Consider the following 13413-nt stretch of genomic DNA (forward strand, 5'->3'; position numbering starts at 1 on the left):
TATTGAAAACCTTTCCAGACAGCTTCTCATTAGAGAACATCCTAGAATGATTGATAATTACCTGTAAAGTTATTTCAGAACAGAATAAAAATAAAGGGGGGGGATGTAAAAACAGAATACACAAGATCAAAACAATCCATTAAAACAGAACTGTAGAGAGGAGGTAGATGTGGATGAAAACTGGCATTAAAAGGTGGGTTTTTAAGGAACTCCTGTCACCATCCATGATGGCACAAAGCAGGTGGGAGTTTATTCTACGCAGCACAGATGCCACTGCAGAGAAGACCCACCTCTGTGTCACCATCAAGTGGCAATTTGCAAGTGAGTGCATGGAGAACAGAAGGATTCTTGGAGATCATGGATGCTTGGGAGGACTATCACTGGAGACATATTTTAATGCAATATGGGTCTGGGTTATTTAGGGGGCTGCATCCTAACATCAATGCCTTGAATCTAAATGGCAGCAGTCCAAAAGCCCAAGCAATAATCTAGACACCACATTTTGCAGCATCTGGACCTCCCCCCAGGACAGCTACAGCCTAGTACATTACAGTAATCCAATCTTGAGGTTACCAATAATGAATCGGCAGAGCCAAACTATCCCTGTCCAGGAACAGAGCAGGTGATGTATTAGCCTCAGCAGGGAGCAGCTTCTCCTGGCACAAAGATCAACTGAGTTTCCAGGAATAAAGATGGATCTAGGACAATCCCCAGATGCAAAACTTTCTTTCAGAGAGAAAGGCAACACAGCCAGAAACTCCCGATATAATTATCCACCTTTACTTAGCCTGTCTTCTCCCATGGCTTTTCCTACCATTCGGTCCTAATTCCAGGAAAATGGCTCAGCAAATATAAATGAGAGGGGAGGGGAGGGGAGGGGGTGTATGACATGTTGGGGATATCCCTCCTTTATTGCTTGCCCAGTATTGGCAGGTGCAGAGATATTTTTGTATTCTGCAAGCTATGTCATTTCCCATCCGCCAAAGGTTCTTGGAGATCCATTTATTTCTGAGCAAATATGTAGAGCAGGGTTTCCCAACCAGGGTTTGGTGGTACCTCATGTTCCACGAGAGGTCACCAGGGGTTTAAATTTATTTTAAAAATTATTTCAAATTTGGGCAACTTCACATTAAAGGGGTAAGTTTCATTATTTTTAGTTTAAGAACACTGTTAATGCATATGTACAGGCCTACCCATGAAACAAACATAATAATTTTGTAACTTCTGGCCTCTATTTGAGCCTGAATGTGCAGGGGTTCCCTGAGGCCTGAAAAATATTTCAAAGGTTCCTCCAGGGTCAAAAAGTTGACAAGGCCAATGTAGAGGGTGCAGCTATTAGATTGAAAAATAGTAATAGTAATAATAGAAAATCACTATGCAGGAATCAATCTGAAATCATGTAACAGCTATCTCCTTTCATTATTTTTAAAAAGAAGACAGGCAAAACTTGACACAGCTTGCTAATTTCAACTGCGCACTCCCCTGTCCCTTTGAAGATCCAGAACTTGGAAACGCTCATCAAAGGGGGCTCTTCAAGGGTTGGAAGAAATAAGAAATGAACCTCTAAGGAGATTCTGCAGCTTTCTAACCTGGTTGTTAAACTGACTGGGAAATTTAAAGGGCAGGGGGAGAGGAGAGGGAGAGAGAAGAGTTTGAAACTGATTAGCAAATCACCCAGGCAAATCTCCCAGGGGGCTTTTGAAAATCACGATGTACATCATGTTAAAGATGATTAGGGGGGGAAAGGACCAATTAAGTGGCTGGATTTCCTAGTTAGAATACAACCATTAAAATACAGTGGATCTTACCGTTCAGTGGTGAACAGGTTTACTTGGACATAAAGCTGTGTTGAAGTTGTTCCAGAAGTAAGTGCATACTTCATTTGACAGGGTGTAGCAATGATGCTAAACACTTGTTTGAACATGTGGGGAGAAGAGTATGGCTATGTTTACCCACTGGGCTCAAATCATAGTTTGTTCCAACTAACACATGATCAGATACCAAAACAGTTAGGTTCACATTTCAGGCTAAGTTGTAAATCAGTGTTTCTCAACCTTGGCAACTTTAATATGCATGGACTTCAACTCCCAGAATTCCCCACCCAGCACACTGCTGTAAGTGACAGAAATCACATTTTGCATCCCACAATGGTGGGGTTCAAGGATCACATTAAACTCAAAGCAAACAAATCACTGTTAGATTAATGTGATGCATGACTAACCGTTGGGATGACATGAGGGGCTGCAAAAGGAAGGAGACACTCATTGTATAACTAGGACAGGGTTTCTCAACTCGGGTTCCGTGGCACCCTAGGGTTCCATGAGAGGTCACTAGGGATTCCCTGGGAGATCATGATTTATTTAAAAAATTATTTCAAATTTAGGCAACTTCACATTAAAGAGGTAAGTTTTATTCTTTATTTTTAGTTTAAGAACCCTGTTCTTAATGCATCTATACAGGCCTACCCATGAAACGAATAAAATAATTTTGTAACTTCTGGACTATATTTGAGCTTGATTGTGCAGGAGTTCCCCGAGGCCTGAAAAATATGTCAAGGGTTCCTCCAGGGTCAAAAGGATGAGAAAGGCTGATCTAGGACAACTCGAGTTTCAGAAGTTTGGACCCTCCATTGGAATTCTGCATTTAACTAACAGCAGAAAAGCAATGATTCGCAGCACCAGGAGGTCTCCGTCTAGAAACCACCATGGATCACAGCAGAGATTTTTTAACAGTTGCAATTACTCAACCTGAAGACAAATGAAATATCAGTGGGAAGAATCAAGAAACAGACAAATACAGAGTCCTTACAAAGAAAGTATCATAAAAGGGTAAATTACAGCTGAAACAATCAGCAAAAGAAAACAGTGATCTTTTATTCAGAAAACCTGCCTTATGGTCAATACATTAAATTGCCTAAATAGCAGTGTGTCCATCCCTTTAAAACAGCAATTAAAATGTCAGAAGCATGGAATCAATTCTCCAGAACTCTTCATAGTCTTGCCTATATTTGTGCTCCCTGCTGCTCATTTCTGTCTGTTTGAAAGGCTAAGATGCACATCTGTGAAAGGGCTAAAGCAGAACGGAGGGTGCTGTGCTAACATAAGATGCATGTTTGGGAGTACAATGCACAAGGCATCATGGATACCACGAAGATTTATCTTTGGTGAGGAACAGATACTACCTAATAGCCACCCACAGTACTTCGCAAAAGTACTTTCTACATGAGCTTCATTTCTTATCTGCAACAGAAGCTGCTTTCCCCCTCATCAGACTGCACACCATTTAGTTCAATATTGTCACTGTTGATCTTCAAGGAATCAAAAGGTTTTTCCCTGTAGAAGATGCCCAGGACCTTTTGCATTTTTGTTTATTCGTCCAGTCGCTTCTGACTCTTCATGACTTCATGGACCAGCCCACATCAGAACTTCCTGTCGGTCATCAACACCCCCCACTCCCCCAGGGATGAGTCCGTCCCCTCTAGAATATCATCCATCCATCTTGCCCTTGGTCGGCCCCTCTTCCTTTTGCCTTCCGCTCTCCCCAGCATCAGCATCTTCTCCAGGGTGTCCTGTCTTCTCATTATGTGGCCAAAGTACTTCAGTTTTGCCTTTAACATCATTCCCTCAAGTGAGCAGTCTGGCTTTATTTCCTGGAGGATGGACTGGCTTGATCGTCTTGCAGTCCAAGGCACTCTCAGAATTTTCCTCCAACACCACAGTTCCAAAGCACCTATCTTCCTTCGCTCAGCCTTCCTTATGGTCCAGCTCTCGCAGTCATATGTTACTAAGGGGAACACCATTGCTTTAACTATGCGGACCTTTGTTGTCAGTGTGATGTCTCTGCTTTTAACTACAATTCTAACCTTTTGCATTATACCTATGTAGAACAATTCAAGGCTGAAATGTTCAAAAGCCAAAATATTCTCTTCCAACCTCACCAGAAGTCTTCCAACATTGGTCCAAACTTACCAGAAGTGCTCCAACCTAGAAGTGGGCTATTTGAACCATGAAATAAAGGATGGAACACTCTAAGGTCAAAATAATCCATGAAGGTCAAGACAGCATATGAACACTTCTGGTGAGGTTGGAACACCTCCCTCTTCTCCTACATCCAGAACAGAATATTTCAGATTATAACATTTCAACCTCAAAACATTGTATGCTTTACCTCTTCCTAGAGGTCTTCTCCAAGGCATTCAGACACCAAAGAAAAGTGCCTGTGTTGCATAAAATTGTGCATTTATATTTTCTATGCATACCAAAAGTAAAAATGCAGCATATACACACACAAGGACAACATTCACTAAGCCATCTATAAACAGTGGTACACTGAATAAGCCATACTTGCCCGGCACACTCTAAGCCCCAATGGCTAGCTCAAATCAGGTTACAGAGTGATACAACACCTAATTCTGGGAGTTGAAGTCCAGACATCTTAAAGTTGCCAAGGTTGAGAAACACTGGTTTACTGCTATAGACCAAAAAGTAGATCTATGATTAACATAGAGCTCTTGAAATCATAAGAACATTCATCCTTGCATTTTGGCCATAGATGTTTTATTAATGTTCACCCAAATAGAAACAATCTTCACAAAACTCTTCAGCTTCTTTTTGTTCTTTGTGAATTTTGGAGAAGCTTAGGTTATTCATTCACCCCACTACCATTACTGCTTTCTTAAAAGCTATTCACTAATCTATACTGAATAAATCTAGGAGCTCACAAGGATAAAAAGGAGGGTGATTTTTTTAAAAAAAAAAAACCAAATGTATAGGTGAAGCTATCAAATAGCATGATCTGCTTCAGATCATGATATTTGATAGCTAGCCAACCTAACTTTAAAAAGATGCACAGCTAATAATTTCCAGACTTCCACTTTTTTCTTAGTAAGCTTTTTCTGTAGGAATTTGACACCAGAAAAAAAAACCCCAGGATTTATCATTTTCGTCCTGCTTTCTTTCCAAAGCAACTTATAGGATTAAAAAAAAACAGAAAGACAATTAAAACTTAACTGAAACACAGTTATAATAAGAAACTGGCTAGCATCTCAAGGAGATAAAACCAAGTCCCAACTGGCAAGTTAAAAGCCACACGCACCAGAGGGTGAGAGAGCTTAACAAAAGGAATCTGAATACAAATTACCCAGTGAGACAAGGGTGTGTGCTGAGTATCAGAAAAACCTAGGGGAGCCCTACCAGATGCAAAGCCGGTATTGTCTCGCATTCTCTTCCTAAGAAGCCAACGAGATGTCAGTGAAGGGCCTGTATTCTATGTTTGTTTATTTAAGCCATGATTGAAATGTTCCTGTTACGAGATTACATATTTATATTTGCAAGTAGCATTTTTCTTGGTCTTTGCAGCTATTGTAATTCACAGAAGCCCCAAGAAATGCTCTTAAAATGCACTACTTTTTCTTGGTAGTGGGGAGGTTGTTATTATGCACATTATATTTGAACTTAGCCAAAAAGCTGACCAATCTATTAGAGTCTGTTGTTTTTCCAATCCTGTTATTCAAATCTGTTTCTCCTTCTCTCTCTCCCTTTACCCCCACCCCCCGCCCTATTAACCTGTTTTCAGGCTTCAGCTGAAAGACGGCAAGAAGCTTCAGTAGGTCTGCAAAGCAAGGAAGTCCTACAGCTCATTTATTCATTTTATTCTTAAAGACAGACACCTCAAGCTCATCCCACATCCTATGTGTACCACAGAGTCATGTATCTATTTCTTCTCTGCCCCAATTCCCCATCCTCATACAAAGCTACAAAAATATCTGAGGCCCACAAGATCCAACGCAGGGATCATGCCAGCAACATGGATGCAGAATACAGATTAGGAATTCAGAGTCTACGGAGTTCTTGCTGACTGAACTGCGCTGTTTTTTCTTTAAGTGGATGTAATTATTTTATTTCACTTTTCCAGGCAGAAAACCATTCTTAATGCAGCTCACAGGAAGAACATAGAAAAGCTATTAAAAATACAAAACATTTTAATTCCAAACATTTTCCTCCAGCTAGAGCTTGGTTGTGCCTCACTGGAGGCCCAGATGAGACTCCGCTGGCTGGAACATTGGCTGAAAGAAGCATCGAGTCCCCAGCCCCACTCACCCGGACAGGTAATTCTCCTCCTTGGCTCACAGCAGACTCTCAGCCCACACTTTACTCATGCCGGGCTTAGAAAAAAACACAGCCAAAGTTAAAGTGTTTTTTATTTAAATTTAAAAACGATGGGAGCTATAAAAGATTATTTCACCACCACACTGGAACTCCTTATGCTCCCTATATCTTTTGGGGAATATCTGCAATAAAATATTACACAATGCCCTACACGTCTCTCTCAGGCCCACGGAGAAGCACTGACATTGGATGAGACTGGTCTCCTTATCCTCAAATGCGACGGAGGGGAGATTTCACAACATCCCTTAACAACCACACCTCTGCGTATGTCCAGATACCGAGAGTGAGCCAGCCGCGCACATTCTTTCAAGCTGCCTCCTGTACCATACGTGGCACCTAGTGTTAATCCTCCAGATTATCAGCAGATATTCCAGTCATAAATTGTGATTTCCCCATTAAGTGACCAGTTTAGATAAATTGCTAGGAAAATTGCAAAAATTTGAGCTGTAGCAATCACAAGCAGATCATTCTGAATGAGTCTACCATTCTCACATGGGTTTAGGAAGCCCAACAGGCCCTCTTCTACTCTTTATTCCTCCTCCTCTTCCCCCGCTTGCTCCTGTTATCATCATCATCATCACCATCATCTTTTTTCTCCCGTTTGCTTTTCTAGATTCTCTTTATCTGATGTACCTAATTTCTTCCTGCTCTTTTGGTCTGTAGCAATCAATTAATTAAAATTCCAAACAGTTCAAACCCAGACAAGCAATCTACAACTAAGTTTAACAGGGGACCCTACAGCTCTCTAACCGGATTCTAACACAAGTCTGCAGCAAGGTGAGAAGAAAAATGGATTATGGATGTTAGTCTGAACATGGATGGCTATGGTTGATTTCAGATGCTGTAATTAGTCATGTATAAAGATGATTTGCTGGACAATCCATAGTGCCTGCTTTGCACATAGCACTTGAATGAATGAATAACTTCATTGATTAGTCAAAAGACCATATCAGAAAGTTGGGCATCAGCCACTATAAAATATAAAATATAAAATGTGATACCATAAAACAGCTAAAAACAGTAAAATTAACTAGAATATACTATGTTGAGATAAAATATGATAAAATATGGTAAGATAAAATAGAGATAAAATTGTAAGATAAAAATGCAGGATGTGATAAAACAAGTGATAAAATACAGAAACAATGTGAGTTTAAATGAACTCGTCACCTTTACATGCCACCCCAATGTGTTCTATAAATTGCGTTCTCAGTTGGACAGCCCTAACTATAAACTTTAACAGTTCTATTGACCATATATGTATTTGTGCCCTGGAGGAAGTAACCTAGTCTTTTGTTACAGTCCCAGTATGTGGTTCTGTCAATTAATGTCTGAAGGTATGGAGCCCTTGCTGGGGCATATAGTTGGCAGTTAAACAGGACATGTGCAATGGCTTCTACTTCGGGTGCTCCACAAACACATGTCCTCTCAAGGTAAGGCACTTGGTGAAATCATCCATATTTGACCATAGAATCTAACTGCTCAAATCTTGCTCTAGTAAGAGCTATCCTATAGTATTGCGTCAGACCCATCGTCAGGTACTTTTTTATTTGAAAGGACAGTTTATTCTTGGCCAGCCATTTCGACGACCTACTGTGTGCAAATGACTCAATGTCTGTTTGGGCATTAACATCCAGGACGCTTTGTTTGAATATTGCCTTGGCCTGGTCTCCGGCTGAAAGTAAGTATTGTGATGAAAAGCCGAGGAATGCAATAGTTTGGAGGAGTTGGTTGATCCATGTGGAGGGTTGAGGTGTGCCCATCTGTTCTTCAAGGCACATTTTTGGTAGCCTATCATGTTTCATTGGGAGAATCCTCCACCAGTAGTTGAAGACTTTGGTTACTGATAGCACTTAGGCACAAACAATAGCTTAAATCCAACGATGGCTGTGTTTGCTCTGGGCAAAATCAAAATCACCTTATAGCTTAGCATGTTGTGTAAAGCCACTGCTTTTCTTCTTTCTCAAGTACATCCATTCACAGGCACTATGGAAATATTTGTGTAAAGCTGTATTTCAGTCAATCTGGTTTTATGTAATCTGTGGAGCCTCTGTAATTCCCATAAGAAGAATGAAATACTTCTTGATCCTAAACAGGCCCACATGGATGTAAATACACTGCAGATTTAACTGTCAATTCCCACATTTCTACTTTAACTTAAGTGTCTTAGCTTAAGTACTTGCTTCCAGTACTTTACCTACCAGCCTTTTACAGCTATTCTGCAGTCTGACCAAAAAACCTGTTTCATAACTACTACTTACAAGCACTATACGGCTCATATACCACTCTCCATGGCCTCACATAGAGTTAATCGACTAATAATCATGAGCTGCTTTTAACACTTCGGTACTGCCACTAATCAGCTTCTCTCTAAACTCCAATATCTCAACCCCAGCCTCTACCTCGCATCTAAACTTTAGTAATCCAATTAGTAAGTTAGTTACTCTGCCCAAGCCATGCCTAGAATTTATCTTTAAGCCATCATCGTCAAAAAGCAAGGCATGTTTCCCTCTGGGATCATACATTATGGCTTGAAATTAAATTATGGGAAATGCCAGCTATTCATGTGGAAATGGACACAGAGATGCTGCTACCTTCACAACCTGGAAAAGGGATACTGAACCAGGCAGAATTTTAGAGCTACCCTACCAAAACCCTTCAGCCCTGAACAAAGGCATCTAAGTGTGATCTCTTCCTTTGTATCAGAAACTCTATCTTCCCCTGTGGATTTGACCATAGAATCGTAGAGTTGGAAGGGACATAAGAGGTCATCAAGTCCAGTCCCCTGAACACTGCAGGATTCACTGTATCATCCCCAATAGATGACTATCCAGCCTCTGTCTGAAAGCCTCCAGTGAAGGGGAAGAAACCACTCCATGTGGCAATCTATTCCACTGCTCGTCAGCACTTACTGTCAAGAAGTTCTTCCTAATGTCTAATCTGTATCTACATCATACTTGATACTTAACTCAAATTAAGGGTACTTTTCTCCAAATATGTGCAAAATAGTATTCTGATAGGAAGACATTCGTTTGAGGACAATGTGTTTCGAAAGATTAGGATTCCTTACACAAATGTCTTCCTATTGAAAGACAAAACATGCTCCGTGATGTGCAAAATATTTCGAGCTTAAAACCTCCAGGGAAGTTGTCTACGACTTCCCAAAACAACCTGTTGCAACGCTGAACAGTCATAGCATTTGGAAATTGTTCCTGATGTACAAACAGCATCTACTTCTTTGCAGTTGAAACATACTGTTTCTTGATCTATCTTCTGAAACAATCCTAAATGATTATGCCCCTTCTTCCACATGACAGCCCTTCAGACACACGAAGGTACTTATTATATCTCCCTCCCTCCCTTTGCTTCTTCAGGCTGAATCTGCCCAAGATCTCCAACCATTCTTCACATGTTTTTCATTCCAGGCCCATTATCATTTTGAGAGTCCCACCCTGGACATGTTCCCAATCTGTCAATGCCTTCCTAAAATATAGTGCTCATATGTGGATGCAATATTCTGTGTATAATCTAACCAACTCAGAATAGAGAGGAGCAATAACTTCTCTTGATTTTGGCACTATACTTTGGTTGTTGCAGCCTAGGATTGTTTTTGCTCTTTTGCCAGCTACATGATACTGTTGGCTCATGTTCAGCTTGTGATCCACCAAGACAGCCAGATCTTTTCACATGTACTGCCACTCAGTATAACGCCCTCCATCCTAAACTCATGCCTCTGATTTTTCCTTCCCAAAAAGATGACTTCAAATTTGTTCCAGCTGAAATTCATCTTGCTGGTTTCTGCCCAGTGTTGCAGCTTGCCAAGGTCCTCTTAATCTTTATAGTGCCTGTCTTAATCTCTAAAGTGTTTGCTATCCTCCCATCTTCCTAAAAAGCAAGTGACACCTTGTGAACTATCAACTTGCAACCCAATCCTATTCAATTACTGGGGGGGGGGGGGAAGTCCTTGTAAGCAGACCAGTGCAATGAACAGAGAGTTGCAGCCTTACACTCCCAGCTATCATGAGAGCTACAGCAAAGCAGATGCTCTGCATGTAGAATTCAGCCACCATCTCTGTATTTCCAAGTGGGACTAGAATAGATTATTATGTGAAATTCTGAAGATCTAGTGTGATGTGCTTCCTGCCACAAAAGGACTAAAAGTGATGTGTGAACCAAGTACTAGGTAAATGAACTCTCTCTCATGGCTGCTTAAGAGATCCCTAAAATTAGTACTCCATGGCTTAATGATTCTCATTTTCACCTTCTGCCCAGTTCTACTATCACAAGGCCCAGGTCAATCACTCACAATACCATTTCTTCAGCAAACTCAATTTCCTTCATTTTGCCTTCATTATTCCCACAGACATTCCTTTCCACACATAAATTTCCACTGCCAACTTGTTCGTTCCAGTCTATAAAATATAAATATCCAGTCCCTTTGAGCTTGTCATAAATTTCAAGACTCCAAGGGCGAAAGTGATGGTTGGGAAATGGCAAAATCCTTTCCATAGTAACAGAAGGAAAAAAAGGGATACAAACCCATTTTGAAAATAACATGCAGAAAGAGCTCTTTATTCTTCAAGAGCCCTTCCATTTTCTCCTGTGGCTAAGCAGTAATTTCTGCACTTGTTACCTCTGGCAGCTTTGTGTGGTTTGCAAGGACTACCAGCTTATTTTCTCATCGTTCCACGTGTTAGGTTGGTCTCTTTAAACATTGCAGCAGTTCCAGGGACCCAAACAACGGGGTGGAAGCAGAGAATTCTCCTAGAGCAGAAATATCGAAAGCACAGCCGTTTTGCACAAAGAAGAAGACCTACACCCTACCTCTTGCCGAGAGCTTCTTGGTGTTGATAATCTTCGCTGCGTATTCATGTCCAGTGCAAAGTTTGACACAGCGCCGCACAACTGAAAAAGCCCCCCTAAAGAAGGAGAGGAGAAGAGAGAGATTAATGGCTGCATTGTGGGAGAAGTTCATTGACAAGCTCACTGCAAAATTCCTAATTCATCTTTTTTTAGAAACCGGTATGACTTTGTGCCCATTTGATTAGCATGGTGGCATTTGAACTATTTTTATCTTACTGTCTAGTTAACACTTTACAAATAACTACAGCCCGTGCTCACACCCTAATAGATGTGACAGACAAGAAGAAGCTGATGGGGAAGGAAAAGAGCAAACTCAGTCACCAGCACTCAGGCTTACAATCTGGATTGCAACCAGCTGGAATCAAAGGGATTCATCGTTTCCCAATATACTTTTCCACATATAAGAATGACCCTTTGTTCAGATTAGCAGAGTCTCCGCCAACAGAATCTCTCTCTGAATTAAGCTTCATTGTATTAGCCTCACCCATCTCTGAACTGCCTCCAGATCTGTTAAATGGTTCCACAGCTCCGCTAGGCTTCACAGACACTCTAGTAAGTGGAATACAGACATCCACCAAGGTGATCATGCCATGCATTAAGATAGGAGATTTTAATAGCCAGAAAGTGCGCAGAATGAAAGGACAGGTGATTCATCCTCCTGGTACAGGATGAAATCAAGGTATCCCATGGCATGAAGGTGGTGGCTTAGTTACAGCCATCTCACTCTGCCAAAACCATGGTTTTGATGCAGAAATATGAACTTTCAGCTTGTGAAACAATGCGAGAGGTGGTCCTTGCACAACATTCTGAACCATAAACCAGCCAACCAAATTTTAGCAATTATGTAGTAAAAAAACCCAGACTGTACTGTTAGTTTATGGCTTAGTGTACTGTGCAACCCACCAAAACAACCCACCAAAACAGGGTTGACATTTTGTGTGATGTTTTGGAATCATCACTCCAGGGGCTTATTCACCAGACTAGATTGGTAACGGGCTCACGCCTCATGCTAAATCAAGGTTTGTTTCAATTGTGGTTTACCAAACAAACAAGCCATAGTGGTTTTGTTCAGACAAAATCCTAATCCATAAACTACAGGTAGAACCACAGTCGCTGGATTTATACAACCGCTTAAACTATAATGAAACAAAGCACATTTTGATGTCATGTGCTGGGTGAACAGATCAAAATGTTGGGGGTAGATAAATCTTTGGTCTGACCTGGCAGAGCTCATCTGATATGCCTAATATGTTAGGCAGCTTCTACTTTTAGATCTGAAAAGTATTTATTAATATTGAATCATCAAGAAACCTTCAAGGCTCAAAAGAAATTTCACATAGGTCTTCCCAGTCAAAGTTTATCTTCTAAACTAAATTGGCTTTTATTTGGAAACTCTTCTAATATGATCTTTAACATTTGGCTTTCGCATTAAAAATTACCTTTATTTTTCTCACAACTGAGAGGCTTTAAAAATAGGCCTCATAAACATCTCTCAGGGATTGTTAAACTAATTAATCCTGTTCTATTGTGGGACAATGAGCTTCTGGAAATATCATTCTATAACCTTTTCTGATTCTCAGAGTGGTATACAGCATTAGCCAGTGACCTCAGATGCTCTCCTGTCAACATCTCCTAACAGCTGTCTCTTCCTCATGTCACAATTCCAACCAGCAGGAAAACTGTAGGATTAGAACCATGTTGATGACACATTTAAGGCCAAAATTATGAGGCTTTTGGTTCTTCATGAGCTTCCCCCAAGTGAGAATCTTAGAGAACCTGATAATTGTTTGGTGGATAAGAGAGGATCCAGGATGCTGTTTTAATGGTGGACAACTGGATTCTGATGGGAGGTGTACCAAGCCTATAAAGGCAATAGCCATCGTCCACAGTTCCTGCTCTTTTTTATCAGAGGGATATCTGGGAATTGACTTGGTCCACATTCAGCAGCCATGCTTAAAGAAGACCCACCAAAATAAATGAGACTGAAGTTAGACATGACAAGTATTAGTTCCACTGATTTCACTGAGCCTATCCAACACATATTTTATCGTCTGTTTTTAAAAATGATGTTGCAAATCACTTGGAGTTATTATTAACTATGTCTGAACTTTGATGAAGGGAAGTTCACATATGTAAAACATAGCAACTATGGTCCCTGTCAAGAATGGTTCCATCTAGCCATCCTGTTTAATAGCCATTGATAAGTGCACAAAAAGTTTGTTTCAATTCACAACACAGGGATTCCATAAACAAAACCCTGACTGATGTGCAAAAAAGATGCTGATAACATGGCTCAGGTATAAAAATAGAAAAGAGTATCCGCTTTTTTATTTTGTATGTCATTTTGGTTTGGAAGAGTTAAAATCTTGAGAGTCCCAATGCT

The 13413-nt window shown here is 40.6% G+C and overlaps 1 protein-coding gene across 3 annotated transcripts in view; it reads right to left on the reverse strand.

Moving 5' to 3' along the window:
- Positions 1 to 13413, reverse strand: part of CAMK2B (calcium/calmodulin dependent protein kinase II beta) — a 179107-nt gene that overhangs the window by 132249 nt on the left and 33445 nt on the right. For all 3 annotated transcript variants that reach the window (XM_063311399.1, XM_063311398.1, XM_063311400.1), the window contains exon 2: positions 10992 to 11086. In XM_063311399.1, coding sequence (XP_063167469.1) covers positions 10992 to 11086 — 95 coding nt within the window. The remainder of the gene's footprint in view (positions 1 to 10991; positions 11087 to 13413) is intronic.

Source organism: Candoia aspera, chromosome 9 (genome assembly GCF_035149785.1).
Source record: "Candoia aspera isolate rCanAsp1 chromosome 9, rCanAsp1.hap2, whole genome shotgun sequence".
NCBI classification, from domain to species: domain Eukaryota; kingdom Metazoa; phylum Chordata; class Lepidosauria; order Squamata; family Boidae; genus Candoia; species Candoia aspera.